The sequence below is a fragment of the Hyla sarda genome, unplaced genomic scaffold (genome assembly GCF_029499605.1).
Source record: "Hyla sarda isolate aHylSar1 unplaced genomic scaffold, aHylSar1.hap1 scaffold_775, whole genome shotgun sequence".
Classification (NCBI taxonomy): Eukaryota; Metazoa; Chordata; class Amphibia; order Anura; family Hylidae; genus Hyla; species Hyla sarda.
In genome coordinates, this window is record NW_026610798.1 from 105,765 (window position 1) to 124,211 (window position 18,447).

At 47.1% G+C, this 18,447-nt stretch overlaps 2 protein-coding genes across 2 annotated transcripts in view; one reads left to right on the forward strand and one right to left on the reverse strand.

Annotated features, from left to right (window-relative positions):
* BBOF1 (basal body orientation factor 1) overlaps window positions 1-15,467 on the forward strand; it is an 89,681-nt gene extending 74,214 nt beyond the window's left edge. The window contains exons 7-11 of the mRNA XM_056554517.1: window positions 7,890-8,034; window positions 9,688-10,181; window positions 14,452-14,556; window positions 15,106-15,174; window positions 15,280-15,467. Of these exons, the coding sequence (XP_056410492.1) occupies window positions 7,890-8,034; window positions 9,688-10,181; window positions 14,452-14,556; window positions 15,106-15,174; window positions 15,280-15,403 (937 nt within the window). The 3' untranslated portion in view covers window positions 15,404-15,467. The remainder of the gene's footprint in view (window positions 1-7,889; window positions 8,035-9,687; window positions 10,182-14,451; window positions 14,557-15,105; window positions 15,175-15,279) is intronic.
* A 953-nt stretch (window positions 15,468-16,420) lies between these two features.
* Window positions 16,421-18,114, reverse strand: ALDH6A1 (aldehyde dehydrogenase 6 family member A1). The gene is made up of 5 exons (XM_056554519.1): window positions 17,915-18,114; window positions 17,174-17,387; window positions 16,917-17,096; window positions 16,721-16,819; window positions 16,421-16,646 (listed from the first exon to the last, which is right to left on the reverse strand). Exons 1-5 carry the CDS (start codon window positions 18,112-18,114, stop codon window positions 16,542-16,544), a joined length of 798 nt encoding a protein of 265 aa, XP_056410494.1. The 3' UTR covers window positions 16,421-16,541.
* Window positions 18,115-18,447: the final 333 nt, after the last annotated feature.

The following is an 18,447-nucleotide window of genomic DNA, read 5'->3' on the forward strand; positions in this document are numbered from 1 at the left end:
GCAACATAACATGTCCGCAAGAATGTGCGACATAACATGTCCGCAAGAATGTGCGACATAACATGTCCGCAAGAATGTGCAACATAACATGTCCGCAAGAATGGGCGACATAACATGTCCGCAAGAATGGGCGCCATAACATGTCCGCAAGAATGTGCACCATAACATGTCCGCAAGAATGTGCAACATAACACTGCACACAACACTGCACACAACACTGCACATACTCTACCCACCGCACTACCGTTGCAGGGTCTCACTTGTTCCATTGGACCACTCCAACGGATCAGGTCTGTCACCAAGTACTAGACTGTGGGTTCTGTTCGCTTTTTTGTATAAACAGCACTCCAAAGAGCGCCCCTTTTTTTTTTTTTTGTATTACATGTGAAATAAGATGTCCGCAAGAATGTGCACCATAACATGTCCGCAAGAATGTGCAACATAACATGTCCGCAAGAATGTGCACCATAACATGTCCGCAAGAATGTGCGACATAACATGTCCGCAAGAATGTGCACCATAACATGTCCGCAAGAATGTGCGACATAACATGTCCGCAAGAATGTGCACCATAACATGTCCGCAAGAATGTGCGACATAACATGTCCGCAAGAATGTGCACCATAACATGTCCGCAAGAATGTGCACCATAACATGTCCGCAAGAATGTGCGACATAACATGTCCGCAAGAATGTGCACCATAACATGTCCGCAAGAATGTGCGACATAACATGTCCGCAAGAATGTGCACCATAACATGTCCGCAAGAATGTGCACCATAACATGTCCGCAAGAATGTGCGACATAACATGTCCGCAAGAATGTGCGACATAACATGTCCGCAAGAATGGGCGCCATAACATGTCCGCAAGAATGTGCACCATAACATGTCCGCAAGAATGTGCAACATAACATGTCCGCAAGAATGTGCACCATAACATGTCCGCAAGAATGTGCGACATAACATGTCCTCAAGAATGTGCACCATAACATGTCTGCAAGAATGTGCAACATAACGTGTCCGCAAGAATGTGCAACATAACATGTCCGCAAGAATGTGCACCATAACATGTCCGCAAGAATGTGCACCATAACATGTCCGCAAGAATGTGCACCATAACATGTCCGCAAGAATGTGCGACATAACATGTCCGCAAGAATGTGCGACATAACATGTCCGCAAGAATGTGCACCATAACATGTCCGCAAGAATGTGCAACATAACGTCCGCAAGAATGTGCAACATAACATGTCCGCAAGAATGTGCAACATAACATGTCCTCAAGAATGTGCAACATAACGTGTCCTCAAGAATGTGCACCATAACATGTCCGCAAGAATGTGCACCATAACATGTCCGCAAGAATGTGCGACATAACATGTCCGCAAGAATGTGCGACATAACATGTCCGCAAGAATGGGCGCCATAACATGTCCGCAAGAATGTGCACCATAACATGTCCGCAAGAATGTGCAACATAACATGTCCGCAAGAATGTGCACCATAACATGTCCGCAAGAATGTGCGACATAACATGTCCTCAAGAATGTGCACCATAACATGTCCGCAAGAATGTGCAACATAACGTGTCCGCAAGAATGTGCAACATAACATGTCCGCAAGAATGTGCACCATAACATGTCCTCAAGAATGTGCACCATAACATGTCCTCAAGAATGTGCACCAGAACATGTCCGCAAGAATGTGCACCATAACATGTCCTCAAGAATGTGCGACATAACATGTCCGCAAGAATGTGAACATAACATGTCCGCAAGAATGTGCGACATAACATGTCCGCAAGAATGTGCGACATAACATGTCCGCAAGAATGTGCAACATAACATGTCCGCAAGAATGTGCGCCATAACATGTCCGCAAGAATGTGAACATAACATGTCCGCAAGAATGTGCAACATAACATGTCCGCAAGAATGTGCAACATAACATGTCCGCAAGAATGTGCACCATAACATGTCCTCAAGAATGTGCACCATAACATGTCCGCAAGAATGTGCGACAAAACATGTCCTCAAGAATGTGCAACATAACGTCCGCAAGAATGTGCACCATAACATGTCCTCAAGAATGTGCACCATAACATGTCCGCAAGAATGTGCGACATAACATGTCCTCAAGAATGTGCACCATAACATGTCCGCAAGAATGTGCAACAGAACATGTCCGCAAGAATGTGCGACATAACATGTCCGCAAGAATGTGCAACATAACATGTCCTCAAGAATGTGCACCATAACATGTCCGCAAGAATGTGCAACATAACATGTCCGCAAGAATGTGCCACATAACATGTCCGCAAGAATGTGCAACATAACATGTCCGCAAGAATGTGCACCATAACATGTCCTCAAGAATGTGCGACATAACATGTCCTCAAGAATGTGCATCATAACATGTCCGCAAGAATGTGCAACATAACATGTCCGCAAGAATGTGCGACATAACATGTCCGCAAGAATGTGCAACATAACGTCCGCAAGAATGTGCACCATAAGATGTCAACAAAGATGAAACAAAGACATAATCCCCTTGCTCAGTGGTGTATATTGTAATTGTATAAAGGGGGCGACTTTATTGTTATGCTGTGAGACTATTGTAATTGTACACCACTGAGGAAGGGTATTATTATTATATGTAACAACTACTGGAACCAGCAGAGAGGACACAATCTTCACAGAGCGCGCGCTTAGTCCTCCCGATCAGCTGACTGGTCCATGTCACACACCATCGGCAGCTACTACTGGAGCACCGTAACATCATCACACCGCCAACCAGACCTGTCCAGCCGCAGAGTTGGGAGCGGTCAGTGGCACTTGGTGCCCATACTATTTCTATGTAGGTATAAACACTGTGACTGTATTCCGACAGGGTCAGAACCTATCGCTTTGCAGGATTTGTGCATTACAAGGAAACACAAGGCTATTTTAGATACCTGCTGCTTGTTGCACGCAAAGGAACATTGCATGCTTTTTCTTACAGGACTTGTGGACATGTTATGTTGCACATTCTTGCGGACATGTTATGTTCACATTCTTGCGGACATGTTATGTTGCACATTCTTGAGGACATGTTATGTTGCACATTCTTGAGGACATGTTATGGTGCACATTCTTGAGGACATGTTATGTTGCACATTCTTGCGGACACGTTATGTCGCACATTCTTGAGGACATGTTATGTTGCACATTCTTGCGGACATGTTATGGTGCACATTCTTGAGGACATGTTATGTTCACATTCTTGCGGACATGTTATGTTCACATTCTTGCGGACATGTTATGTTGCACATTCTTGCGGACATGTTATGGTGCATTCTTGCGGACATGTTATGGTGCACATTCTTGCGGACATGTTATGTTCACATTCTTGCGGACATGTTATGTTCACATTCTTGCGGACATGTTATGGTGCATTCTTGCGGACATGTTATGTTCACATTCTTGCGGACATGTTATGGTGCACATTCTTGCGGACATGTTATGTTCACATTCTTGCGGACATGTTATGGTGCATTCTTGAGGACATGTTATGTTCACATTCTTGCGGACATGTTATGTTGCACATTCTTGAGGACATGTTATGTTCACATTCTTGCGGACATGTTATGGTGCATTCTTGCGGACATGTTATGTTCACATTCTTGAGGACATGTTATGGTGCACATTCTTGCGGACATGTTCTGGTGCACATTCTTGCGGACATGTTATGGTGCATTCTTGAGGACATGTTATGTTCACATTCTTGCGGACATGTTATGTTGCACATTCTTGAGGACATGTTATGTTGCACATTCTTGCGGACACGTTATGTTGCACATTCTTGAGGACATGTTATGTTGCACATTCTTGCGGACATGTTATGGTGCACATTCTTGAGGACATGTTATGTTGCACATTCTTGCGGACATGTTATGTTCACATTCTTGCGGACATGTTATGTCGCACATTCTTGCGGACATGTTATGGTGCACATTCTTGCGGACATGTTATGTTCACATTCTTGCGGACATGTTATGGTGCACATTCTTGAGGACATGTTATGGCGCACATTCTTGAGGACATGTTATGTTGCACATTCTTGAGGACATGTTATGGTGCACATTCTTGCGGACATGTTATGGTGCACATTCTTGCGGACATGTTATGGTGCACATTCTTGCGGACATGTTATGGTGCACATTCTTGCGGACATGTTATGTCGCACATTCTTGCGGACATGTTATGGTGCACATTCTTGCGGACATGTTATGTTCACATTCTTGCGGACATGTTATGGTGCACATTCTTGCGGACATGTTATGGTGCACATTCTTGAGGACATGTTATGTTGCACATTCTTGCGGACATGTTATGTCGCACATTCTTGCGGACATGTTATGTTCACATTCTTGCGGACATGTTATGGTGCACATTCTTGAGGACATGTTATGTTGCACATTCTTGAGGACACGTTATGGTGCACATTCTTGCGGACATGTTATGGTGCACATTCTTGCGGACATGTTATGTTGCACATTCTTGCGGACATGTTATGGTGCACATTCTTGAGGACATGTTATGGTGCACATTCTTGAGGACATGTTATGGTGCACATTCTTGCGGACATGTTATGGTGCACATTCTTGCGGACATGTTATGGTGCACATTCTTGCGGACATGTTATGGTGCACATTCTTGAGGACATGTTATGGTGCACATTCTTGAGGACATGTTATGGTGCACATTCTTGAGGACATGTTATGGTGCACATTCTTGCGGACATGTTATGTTGCACATTCTTGCGGACATGTTATGGTGCACATTCTTGAGGACATGTTATGGTGCACATTCTTGCGGACATGTTATGGTGCACATTCTTGCGGACATGTTATGTTGCACATTCTTGCGGACATGTTATGTTGCACATTCTTGCGGACATGTTATGTTGCACATTCTTGCGGACACGTTATGTGGCACATTCTTGAGGACATGTTATGTTGCACATTCTTGCGGACACGTTATGTGGCACATTCTTGCGGACATCTTATATTGCACATTCTTGCGGACACGTTATGTGGCACATTCTTGCGGACACGTTATGTGGCACATTCTTGAGGACACGTTATGTGGCACATTCTTGAGGACATGTTATGTTGCACATTCTTGCAGACATGTTATGTTGCACATTCTTGCGGACACGTTATGTGGCACATTCTTGCGGACATCTTATATTGCACATTCTTGCGGACACGTTATGTGGCACATTCTTGCGGACACGTTATGTGGCACATTCTTGAGGACATGTTATGTTGCACATTCTTGCGGACATGTTATGTTGCACATTCTTGCGGACATGTTATGTGGCACATTCTTGAGGACATGTTATGTTGCACATTCTTGCGGACATGTTATGTTGCACATTCTTGCGGACATGTTATGTTGCACATTCTTGCGGACATGTTATGTTGCACATTCTTGCGGACATCTTATGTTGCACATTCTTGCGGACATGTTATGGTGCACATTCTTGCGGACATGTTATGGTGCACATTCTTGAGGACATGTTATGTTGCACATTCTTGCGGACATGTTATGTGGCACATTCTTGAGGACATGTTATGTCGCACATTCTTGCGGACACGTTATGTGGCACATTCTTGAGGACATGTTATGTTGCACATTCTTGCGGACACGTTATGTGGCACATTCTTGAGGACATGTTATGTTGCACATTCTTGAGGACACGTTATGTGGCACATTCTTGCGGACACGTTATGTTGCACATTCTTGAGGACACGTTATGTTGCACATTCTTGCGGACATGTTATGTTGCACATTCTTGCGGACATCTTATGTTGCACATTCTTGCGCATTGTATATCTGCATATCGCATATTGATGGTGGGTCTATTTAGGATCATAACCATCCAGCTAAGACACATAGTGCCGAACACATAATGTATTGGTCTCTTTCTGTAGGATATACATAGTGAATGGGCAGATTGTGGCAATCAGTTTGGATTTGTTCTATTTACCTCTATATTTGTATATAAATTGGGGAACCAAGTTATTATTTTATTATACATCTGTAGGGCCCTGCAGTCTGTGAACATTTTATATCTTTACTATTATATACTGTACATGTGGTTTAAATAAATTTACATATATTTGGTCTAGAAGGTTCACTTATTTCTGGGAGATACAGATATCCACCATACATCAGACTGAGAAATCTTTTTTTGTAGTACTTTCTTGAATTTAAGGCTGCTACCTTAATTTCCTCAGGCCACCATGTTTAACCCCTTAAGGACAGATGCCCTAAATGTCTGGTGTTGCAGCGAGTAACTTCACGCACAGTACCATACCTGCACGGCTATGGCGCTCACTTCATGAATGGCAGGTCCTGGTGGCTGTCATCAATACAGATCACTGCATCTGCAGCAGTGCGGCACTTTAAGTGGCTGATCTGATTGCCCGCAAGATCGGCGATAATACTGATCAGTGTTATGCCTCTGTAGTGTGTTATGCCTCTGTATAGCACTGATCAGTATTAGCAATCCTATGAGTGCTATAAATAGTCCCCTATGGGGACTAAAATAGTGTAAAAAAAAAAATATATATATTTAACATTTTTATTTTTTGAAAGCCCCTTCCCCAATATCACCCCTTTTCCCCCATTTTAATCAAACAAGCATTAAAAAAAATCATAAATAATAAACGTGTTGTATAGCCGCGTGTGTAAATGTCTGAACTATAAAAATATAATGTTAATGATCATGTACGGTGAACGGCGTAAACGTAAATAAAAAAAATCCAAAATTTCTGCTTTTTGGTCACATCACAATTTCTAAAAAGTCTAATATACGCAAAATAAAGTTTAAACGTACTAGTTTTGTAAAAAAAAAAAAAAAAAAAAAAAGTTTGAAATTTTTTAAAAGCAGTACAATAGAAAAGTATGTAAAGATGGCGATCATTTTAATCATATGGACCCACAAAATTTGTACAGCGTGAAAACAACCCCCCCCCCTCAAAATTTGCTAAATTGTGATTCTCATTTAAATTTCCTTACACAAAAAATATTTTTTGGGGTTTACCATACATTTTTGGGTAAAATGAGTGATGTCATTACAAACGTACAATTGGCAAAAAAACAAGCCTTCATATAGGTCTGGGAATGGAAATATTAAAGAGTTATGGATTTTAGCTGTGTCCTTAAACGGTTAATATTGAATTTCTTTCAGTAGCGAAGGAGTCTCAAAAAATAGAATCCCCGTTACGAAAAGCCTGTAAGCTTTTTTTTGTCTCTCCTGGTATGGAGCTGCAATCTTATACCAACCCACAGGATGTGCAGAAGGCATAAAAAGCTCAGCAAAGGGGAACCACCTACTAGTCCACAGGCACCGCCCACTCCTCAGCCGCCTACTAGTCCACAGGCACCGCCCACTCCTCAGCCGCCTACTAGTCCACAGGCACCGCCCACTCCTCAGCCGCCTACTAGTCCACAGGCACCGCCCACTCCTCAGCCGCCTACTAGTCCACAGGCACCGCCCACTCCTCAGCCGCCTACTAGTCCACTGGCACCGCCCACCCCTCAGCCACGTACTAGTCCACAGGCACCGGCCACCCCTCAGCCACGTACTAGTCCACAGGCACCGCCCACCCCTCAACCACCTACTAGTCCACAGGCACCGCCCACCCCTCAGCCACCTACTAGTCCACAGGCACCGTCCACTCCTCAACCGCCTACTAGTCCACAGGCACCGCCCACCCCTCAACCGCCTACTAGTCCACAGGCACCACCCACCCCTCAACGGACGACAGAGGGGTCTTGTCAGGTTCTTGGACAGATCACATGGCTAGCCTTATCAGATGCTTCATTGATCTTTCAGGCAGTTGGGTGATGTTGGAAGATCGGTCTTTAAGGAGAATGTGCGCCTGAAGGAAGCCATTTCTTATCATGTGAAGGAATCCCGTGAGTTACAGAACACAGTGCTCCAGCTGCAGGAGGAGAAGCGGCGCCTGCTGCAGGAGAAGGTTAGGACGCAGTGTATGAGGAGGTGTCCTAGCTCCCAGGTCTGAGAGATTCCAGAGCCCCTGCCATTGATCTTTCCACAACAGCAAATCTAGTCCGTTCCCTCATGTCCCTTTTCACAGTACACTGAGTCTCACAGAGTCATCCTCCATTATCAGTACACAGAGTCATCCTCCATTATCAGTACACAGTCTCAGAGTCATCCTCCATTGTCAGTACAGAGTCATCCTCCATTATCAGTACACAGTCTCACAGAGCAGACTCCCTTTATCAGTACACAGTCTCAGAGTCATCCTCCATTATCAGTACACTGAGTCTCACAGAGTCATCCTCCGTTATCAGTACAGTCTCACAGAGTCATCCTCCATTATCAGTACACTGAGTCTCACAGAGTCATCCTCCATTATCAGTACACAGTCTCACAGAGCAGACTCCCTTTATCAGTACACAGTCTCACAGAGTCATCCTTCATTATCAGTACACAGAGTCATCCTCCATTATCAGTACAGAGTCTCACAGTCATCCTCCATTATCAGTACACTGAGTCTCACAGAGTCATCCTCCATTATCAGTACACTGAGTCTCACAGAGCCATCCTCCATTGTCAGTACACAGAGTCATCCTCCATTATCAGTACACAGTCTCACAGAGTCATCCTCCATTGTCAGTACACAGAGTCATCCTCCATTATCAGTACACAGTCTCACAGAGTCATCCTCCATTGTCAGTACACAGAGTCTCACAGAGTCATCCTCCATTATCAGTACACAGAGTCATCCTCCATTATCAGTACACAGTCTCACAGAGTCATCCTCCATTGTCAGTACACAGAGTCATCCTCCATTATCAGTACAGTCTCACAGTCATCCTCCATTATCAGTACACTGAGTCTCACAGAGTCATCCTCCATTATCAGTACACAGTCTCACAGAGCAGACTCCCTTTATCAGTACACTGAGTCTCACAGAGCAGTCTCCCTTTATTAGTACACAGAGTCTCACAGAGTCATCCTTCATTATCAGTACACAGTCATCCTCCATTATCAGTACAGAGTCTCAGTCATCCTCCATTATCAGTACACTGAGTCTCACAGAGCAGACTCCCTTTATTAGTACAGAGTCTCACAGAGTCATCCTTCATTATCAGTACACAGAGTCATCCTCCATTATCAGTACAGAGTCTCAGTCATCCTCCATTATCAGTACACTGAGTCTCACAGAGTCATCCTCCATTATCAGTACACAGTCTCACAGATCCATCCTCCATTATCAGTACACAGTCTCACAGATCCATCCTCCATTATCAGTACACTGAGTCTCACAGATCCATCCTCCATTATCAGTACTTTGAGTCTCACAGCAGCAGTCTGTCTCTATCAGTACACTGAGTCGCACAGAGCAGTCTCTATCAGTACAGTCTCAGTACTGCTGCCAGTTGTCTTTTTGTTGACATATTGACCTCTGGTTCTGGGTCCAAAAGGATCTTCACCCACTAGAATGTTTTCCATATGGTGCTGTTCTTATATTTTGGAATACCACAGCTTCAGCCCATGACAGAAGACATGGGCCCTTTGACCTTTGGAGGATAGTGAGGTCCTCTGTGATAAGTGCTGCACCCAATGTATCTAAACGTGACTTCCAAACTCTCTTACACAGGAAACTCACCAGCAGCTGATTCAGGATAAGATCCAGCAAGGAGCAGGGCAGAGCGCCCAGATGGAGGCCTTACAGCAGACTATGCGGAGCCTGGAGAGGGCCCTGGAGGAGATGACCCTGGAGAAGATGCAGGCCCTGAACCAAAGGCAGCAACAGCTCCAGGTGGCCAAGCAGGCCGAAAAGGTGGAGCTGCAAAAGCTGCACAAAACCCTGGAGCTAAAGGAAAGAGAGATGAATCGGGTGAAGAAGCTGGCCCACAACATCGTGCAGGAGAGGACACAGGTAGAGCGCTTCTTCCTGGAGGCCTTGGAGCACGTGAGGCAGGAGATAAAGTCAAGCAGAAGCCATTACCAGAAGATGGCACAGGTGGCATACCACAGCCGTATGCGAATGGCAGCCACCGGGGCAGAGCAGTACCCTAGGGTCCGCACCTTCCACAACAAAGAGCACGGCACCAACGATGTGAACCGTGACCTCATAGAAGCCGAGAACTGGTAATGTACCAACCCCTATACCCAGTGTCTACTCTGTCCCATCACTCCCATCCGCCACACTTTTCAGAACTATCATGGGACCCCATCTTCAGCATTGATCTCTGGGCCCCGTGACACTCTACCCGGTGTAGAAATAAAGCAGATAGGGCTTTTCAGCTTGCCATTGATCCTAAACTGCACCCAACCCCATCATCAGATGGCATACACTGGCATCGTGCACTCAACCTCCACCCAGGGAACCTGCATTACTGTATAACCCCTACCGATTCCCCAGGCGTATGCGTTACTGTATAACGGTCACCAATCCCCCAGACATATGCGTTACTGTATAACCGCCACCAGTCCCCCAGACGTATGCGTTACTGTATAACCGCCACCAGTCCCCCAGACGTATGCGTAACTGTATGACAGTCACCAGTCCCCCAGACGTATGCGTCACTGTATAACCGCCAGCAATCCCCCACACGTATGCGTTACTGTATAACCGCCAACAATCTCCCACACTTATGCGTTACTGTATAACCGCCACCAATCTTCCAGAGGTATGTGTTAATGTATAACCGCCAACAATCTCCCAGACGTATGCGTTACTGTATAACCGCCACCAGTCCCCCAGACGTATGCGTTACTGTATAACCGCCAACAATCTTCCAGAGGTATGTGTTAATGTATAACCGCCAACAATCTCCCAGACGTTTGCGTTACTGTATAACCGCCAACAATCTTCCAGAGGTATGCATTACTGTATAACCGCCAACAATCTCCCAGACGTCTGTGTTACTGTATAACCGTCACCAATCCCCCAGACTTATGCGTTACTGTATAACCCCTACCGATTCCCCAGGCGTATGCGTTACTGTATAACGGTCACCAATCCCCCAGACATATGTGTTACTGTATAACCGCCACCAGTCCCCCAGACGTATGCGTTACTGTATAACCGCCACCAATCCCCCAGACGTATGCGTAACTGTGTAACCGCCACCAGTCCCCCAGACGTATGCGTAACTGTATAACCGCCACCAGTCCCCCAGACGTATGCGTTACTGTATGACAGTCACCAGTCCCCCAGACGTATGCGTTACTGTATAACCGCCAGCAATCCCCCACACGTATGCGTTACTGTATAACCGCCAACAATCTCCCACACTTATGCGTTACTGTATAACCGCCACCAATCTTCCAGAGGTATGCGTTAATGTATAACCGCCAACAATCTCCCAGACGTATGCGTAACTGTATAACCGCCACCAGTCCCCCAGACGTATGCGTTACTGTATGACAGTCACCAGTCCCCCAGACGTATGCGTTACTGTATAACCGCCAGCAATCCCCCACACGTATGCGTTACTGTATAACCGCCAACAATCTCCCACACTTATGCGTTACTGTATAACCGCCAACAATCTTCCAGAGGTATGCGTTACTGTATAACCGCCAACAATCTCCCAGACGTATGTGTTAATGTATAACCGCCAACAATCTTCCAGAGGTATGTGTTAATGTATAACCGCCAACAATCTCCCAGAAGTATGTGTTAATGTATAACCGCCAACAATCTCCCAGACGTTTGCGTTACTGTATAACCGCCAACAATCTTCCAGAGGTATGCATTACTGTATAACCGCCAACAATCTTCCAGAGGTATGCATTACTGTATAACCGCCAACAATCTCCCAGACGTCTGTTACTGTATAACCGTCACCAATCCCCCGGACTTATGCGTTACTGTATAACCGCCAACAATCTCCCAGAGGTATGCGTTACTGTATAACCGCCAACAATCTCCCAGAGGTATGCGTTACTGTATAACCGCCAACAATCTCCCAGAGGTATGCGTTACTGTATAACCGCCAACAATCTCCCAGAGGTGTGCGTTACTGTATAACCGTCACCAATCCCCCAGAGGTGTGCGTTACTGTATAACAGTCACCAATCCCCCAGACTTATGCGTTACTGTGTAACAGTCACCAATCCCCCAGACTTATGCGTTACTGTATAACTGCCACCAATCTTCCAGAGGTATGCGTTACTGTATAACCACCAACAATCTCCCAGACGTATGTGTTAATGTATAACCGCCAACAATCTCCCAGACGTATGCGTTACTGTATAACTGCCACCAATCTTCCAGAGGTATGTGTTAATGTATAACCGCCAACAATCTCCCAGACATATGCGTTACTGTATAACTGCCACCAATCTTCCAGAGGTATGCGTTACTGTATAACCGCCAACAATCTCCCAGACGTTTGCGTTACTATATAACCGCCAACAATCTTCCAGAGGTATGCGTTACTGTATAACCGCCACCAATCTCCCAGACATTTGCGTTACTGTATAACCGCCAACAATCTCCCAGACGTATGCGTTACTGTATAACCGTCACCAATCTCCCAGACGTATGCGTTACTGTATAACCGCCAACAATCTTCCAGAGGTGTGCGTTACTGTATAACCGCCAACAATCTCCCAGAGGTATGCGTTACTGTATAACCGCCAACAATCTCCCAGAGGTGTGCGTTACTGTATAACCGTCACCAATCCCCCAGAGGTGTGCGTTACTGTATAACAGTCACCAATCCCCCAGACTTATGCGTTACTGTGTAACAGTCACCAATCTCCCAGACGTATGCGTTACTGTGTAACCGCCAACAATCTCCCAGAGGTATGTGTTAATGTATAACCGCCAACAATCTCCCAGACGTATGCGTTACTGTATAACTGCCACCAATCTTCCAGAGGTATGTGTTACTGTATAACCGCCAACAATCTCCCAGAGGTATGCGTTACTGTATAACCGCCAACAATCTCCCAGAGGTATGCGTTACTGTATAACCGCCAACAATCTCCCAGAGGTATGCGTTACTGTATAACCGCCAACAATCTCCCAGAGGTGTGCGTTACTGTATAACCGTCACCAATCCCCCAGAGGTGTGCGTTACTGTATAACAGTCACCAATCCCCCAGACTTATGCGTTACTGTGTAACAGTCACCAATCCCCCAGACTTATGCGTTACTGTGTAACAGTCACCAATCTCCCAGACGTATGCGTTACTGTGTAACCGCCAACAATCTCCCAGACGTATGCGTTACTGTATAACTGCCACCAATCTTCCAGAGGTATGCGTTACTGTATAACCACCAACAATCTCCCAGACGTATGCGTTACTGTATAACTGCCACCAATCTTCCAGAGGTATGTGTTAATGTATAACCGCCAACAATCTCCCAGACGTATGCGTTACTGTATAACTGCCACCAATCTTCCAGAGGTATGTGTTAATGTATAACCGCCAACAATCTCCCAGACGTATGCGTTACTGTATAACTGCCACCAATCTTCCAGAGGTATGCGTTACTGTATAACCGCCAACAATCTCCCAGACGTTTGCGTTACTATATAACCGCCAACAATCTTCCAGAGGTATGCGTTACTGTATAACCGCCACCAATCTCCCAGACATTTGCGTTACTGTATAACCGCCAACAATCTCCCAGACGTATGCGTTACTGTATAACCGTCACCAATCTCCCAGACGTATGCGTTACTGTATAACCGCCAACAATCTCCCAGAGGTGTGCGTTACTGTATAACCGCCAACAATCTCCCAGAGGTATGCGTTACTGTATAACCGCCAACAATCTCCCAGAGGTGTGCGTTACTGTATAACCGTCACCAATCCCCCAGAGGTGTGCGTTACTGTATAACAGTCACCAATCCCCCAGACTTATGCGTTACTGTGTAACAGTCACCAATCTCCCAGACGTATGCGTTACTGTGTAACCGCCAACAATCTCCCAGAGGTATGTGTTAATGTATAACCGCCAACAATCTCCCAGACGTATGCGTTACTGTATAACTGCCACCAATCTTCCAGAGGTATGCGTTACTGTATAACCACCAACAATCTCCCAGACGTATGTGTTAATGTATAACCGCCAACAATCTCCCAGACGTATGCGTTACTGTATAACTGCCACCAATCTTCCAGAGGTATGTGTTAATGTATAACCGCCACCAGTCCCCCAGACATATGCATTACTGTATAACCGCCATCAATCCTCCAGACGTCCGTGCCATTCAGACCCGTGCTACCACATGCACCTCTGCCCTGCAGCTCTACCGCTGAACACCTGCCTATCCAGGCCTAATGCTCCTAAACATAGAGACCATGGGGCACAGGGATTTCTGCAGCTTTGTCCCCCACACGCATTATTATAGAGCCCACCCGACAGGGCTAATACTGACCTCTGTTTGGTTCACAGGACACATGGACAGAGAGGAGGAGCTGATTTTGTGGATCTGACATGGGAACAAAAGGAGAAAGTTCTGAGGCTTCTGTTTGCTAAGATGAACGGCTCGGCGACCAGGTGAGGACGCCGTCTCCTCCTCACCCCTGAGGAAACGAGTCCTAATGGACAAGGCAATGGCCTGGCATGTGCAAATGGAAAAACAGCGAGAGGGATAACTTACATTACACCTCCCCACCTGCACTCTGTCCTCTACCTCCACCCCGCTCAGTCTTATGCCCCGCACCCCCACCCTCGCTCAGTCCTCTGCCCCGCACCCCCACCCTCGCTCAGTCCTGTGCCCCGCACCCCCACCCTCGCTCAGTCCTGTGCCCCGCACCCCCACCCTCGCTCAGTCCTCTGCCCCGCACCCCCACCCTCGCTCAGTCCTCTGCCCCGCACCCCCACCCTCGCTCAGTCCTGTGCCCCGCACCCCCACCCAGTCCTCTGCCCCGCACCCCCACCTCTGCTCAGTCATGCAAAGCATCTCTAGTGTCTTAGTTTCTGCTTTCACATTGCCCTCCCCATTGTCCTGTCACTAGCTTCCTATTGATATATTTCACTCTCATCCCAATACCTAGGATGCGGAGCATGCTGGGAAATTACATTGGGTTCTCTTATTAACTGCAGGAAAAGAAGTCCTACGCTGAATAAAGGGAGCGGTCACGAGGACACAAGTCCAGCAGACCCACGTGCAAGGTGAGGTGGAGACAACCCTTCAGGGTTATTGCTCCTCATACATCCCTGAAGTGATCCATTACCTCATGGTGTGACCGTGGCCTAATAACATTTTTTTTCCCCCAGGGCACCTGGTGACGCAGCAGATCACGGACACGCCGTCTTTATAACTCAGTCAGTTTCTGAAGAGGCTGCCACTGGCCTGGTGTTGCCAGACATCCATAAAACAAGATGTCAGGCTATGAGCTGAATGTGGACACGCCTGACGTCTTGCATGGTCGGCACCTCTTAATAAAAGCCTTATGCCCACTGGTCCACATTGTCCCCCATTACTACTACATGTGGTCTGTGGATAGTTTGTATAGATGATTGGCCCTGCCACTGGAGATAAGTGTTGTGTCTAGAGGAAGGACGCCAGATTTGATCTCTGCATTATATAGAGATGATGCCAGACACCTACATTGGTGTCCTGGAGAGGCACGAGCTATGAGGGTAGAGGAAGACCTGACTAGATTGGCGACTACACTCCACCCCCATGGGCATACAGCTACAGTATCTTCCAACATATACCCTCCCCCCCATGGGTATACAGCCATAGCATGATTCCGTGGATAAAGAAGAAACAAGACTTGCAATGGCGCTGCCTCGCGGTCGAAGAATTGGATTCGGATGCAGAGGGTATTAAGCAGCATGTATTTTATTCATACATGTATAGCAAAACGCGTTTCGAGGGTATAATCCCTCTTTATCAATTGCAATTGATAAAGGATTATACCCTCGAAACGCGTTTTGCTATACATGTATTAATAAAAATACATGCTGCTTAATGCCCTCTGCATCCGAATCCAATTCTTCGACCTCCGAGGCAGCGCCATTGCAAGTCTTATTTCTTCTTTATCCACGTTTCCATTTACCGACTCCATAGAAAAGCCCGGTCAACTCTGCAGGCTGCAGCTAAGGACCTCCTACTTGCTACCCCTATGCCAAGGGGTTACATGCACAAAACCAAGACCTACCTAAGGTGAGCTTATTACTGAGGGCACCTGGGACACTTATAACCCACGGCATTACGTGAGGCGCTGCCCTCCATTTTTCCCTCTTATTTCCCCATAGTACGATTCCCACATCCAACCAACCCCATGGATAAACAGCCAGTGTAGTCCCTCTCAATACCCCTAATCAGTCCAAGCCCCCCCAAACCCAATGGGTAAACAGCCAGCGCCACCCCGCCCTAACCCCCACTTTAACATCAGGAATACAATGTGAGCAGATTTTGTGATTTATTCCCCTTCCAGCAAAGGGAAGTCTAATACATTCACAGTTCACCCTAGTGGACCCTTCCATTGGAAATCACATGCCAATAATGGAGGCGAACAATCTGGGTCAGTTTATCGGCCCATAGTTGGCATGACCACAGCTGGACTGGTTAGTGTGGCATCTTCTTCCTTCCACTGAGATGTCACTGTCTTTAACTGAGTGTAAAAGTGAATCCCCTGAAAAAGAAAGACACAACATGAGGGGCAGGTTCATGATGGAGGTGACGCAAGATGCCGAAAGAAGCTCTCACCTGTTTCCCATAGAAGTTGGTGTCTCCCCTGAAAGAGGCTCGAGATCCAGTGAAAGAGAACATAGGCAGGGGCACCGGGATGGGCACATTCACACCGACCTGGGGGCCAAGCAAAGGTCAGCTGCCAGGCGAGGAGAACAACCCCCCGCCCAGGATATTTCTGGTGCCATGTTACCCTCACTCCTATCTGACCTACCTGTCCCACATCTACCGTGTGGGTGTATTTCCGTGCTGTGGCTCCATTTGTGGTAAAGATGGCAGTGCCATTTCCATATGGGTTTTTATTTACAATGTTGACAGCATCATCCAAAGTGTCGGCTCCTAGAACCACCAGCACCGGCCCAAAGATCTCTTCCTTATAGCAGGTCATGTCCGGCTGCAGGAAGCATTAGACATTAGTCAGTATTGGCGCCACAACTCATACAGACCACACAAAGCACCCCCGACACTTACCGTGACATCTGCCAGGATGGTAGGGCCCACGAAGTTGCCATTCTCATAACCCTTCACTGTAATGTTTCGACCATCGAGCAGCAGTTTTGCGCCCTCCTTCACCCCGCTCTCAATCAGGCTGCAGACTCGCTGCTTGGCCCCTGGACTGATCAGTGGCCCCAAATCTGCCCCAGGTTGATCCCCTGAAACAGAAGGTAAGAAGGGTGATCCGTCTCTATGGGAACAGGTTTGTTGTTAAGGTTAGATATAGTACAAGACCATGAACTCCGCCCCCTGTGCAGACAGATAAGCAGAACATGGGGGGTGGAGCACCTTATACTAGAAACTGTCCTATAGGGGATTAGTTCTGTCATTTTGGGGAAAAATCAGTTGCATTCAAAGTTCCGTGAAGGTGCTCAACCATGGCCAACCAGAAAAGAGGATTCTGCCTAAAGAGGGTCCGCTATGTCACTGTGACTACGATCCCACTCAATACTGCTGCCGAAAGAAAGCCACCGGGAAAACCACAAACAGCTTGAGGTGGAAGACACCACACAACACTGCTGGAGCATGCAAAGGGATCCATGGTTATTTATGACACAAACTGTGGGGGAGCCAGACAGTGCCAGGTGGGCCGCCATCATGGTAAAAAACCAACAGTGCCTATGGGGTCTCCATCACAGGGGAAACAGACAGAGCCAGGTGGGCCTCCATCACAGGGGAAACAGTGCCAGGTGAGCCGCCATCATGGGAAAAACCCACATTGCCAGGTGGGCCGCCATCATGGGGGAAACATACAGTGCCAGGTGGGCCGCCATCATGGGGGAAACATACAGTGCCAGGTGGGCCGCCATCATGGGGGAAACATACAGTGCCAGGTGGGCCGCCATCATGGGAAAAACCCACATTGCCAGGTGGGCCGCCATCATGGGGGAAACATACAGTGCCAGGTGGGCCGCCATCATGGGGGAAACATACAGTGCCAGGTGGGCCGCCATCATGGGGGAAACATACAGTGCCAGGTGGGCCGCCATCATGGGGGAAACATACAGTGCCAGGTGGGCCGCCATCATGGGGGAAACATACAGTGCCAGGAGGGCCGCCATCATGGGGGAAACATAGTGCCAGGTGATCCGCCATCATGGGGGAAACATACAGTGCCAGGTGGGCCGCCATCATGGGGGAAACATACAGTGCCAGGTGGGCCGCCATCATGGGGGAAACATACAGTGCCAGGTGGGCCGCCATCATGGGGGAAACATACAGTGCCAGGCAGGCCGCCATCATGGGGGAAA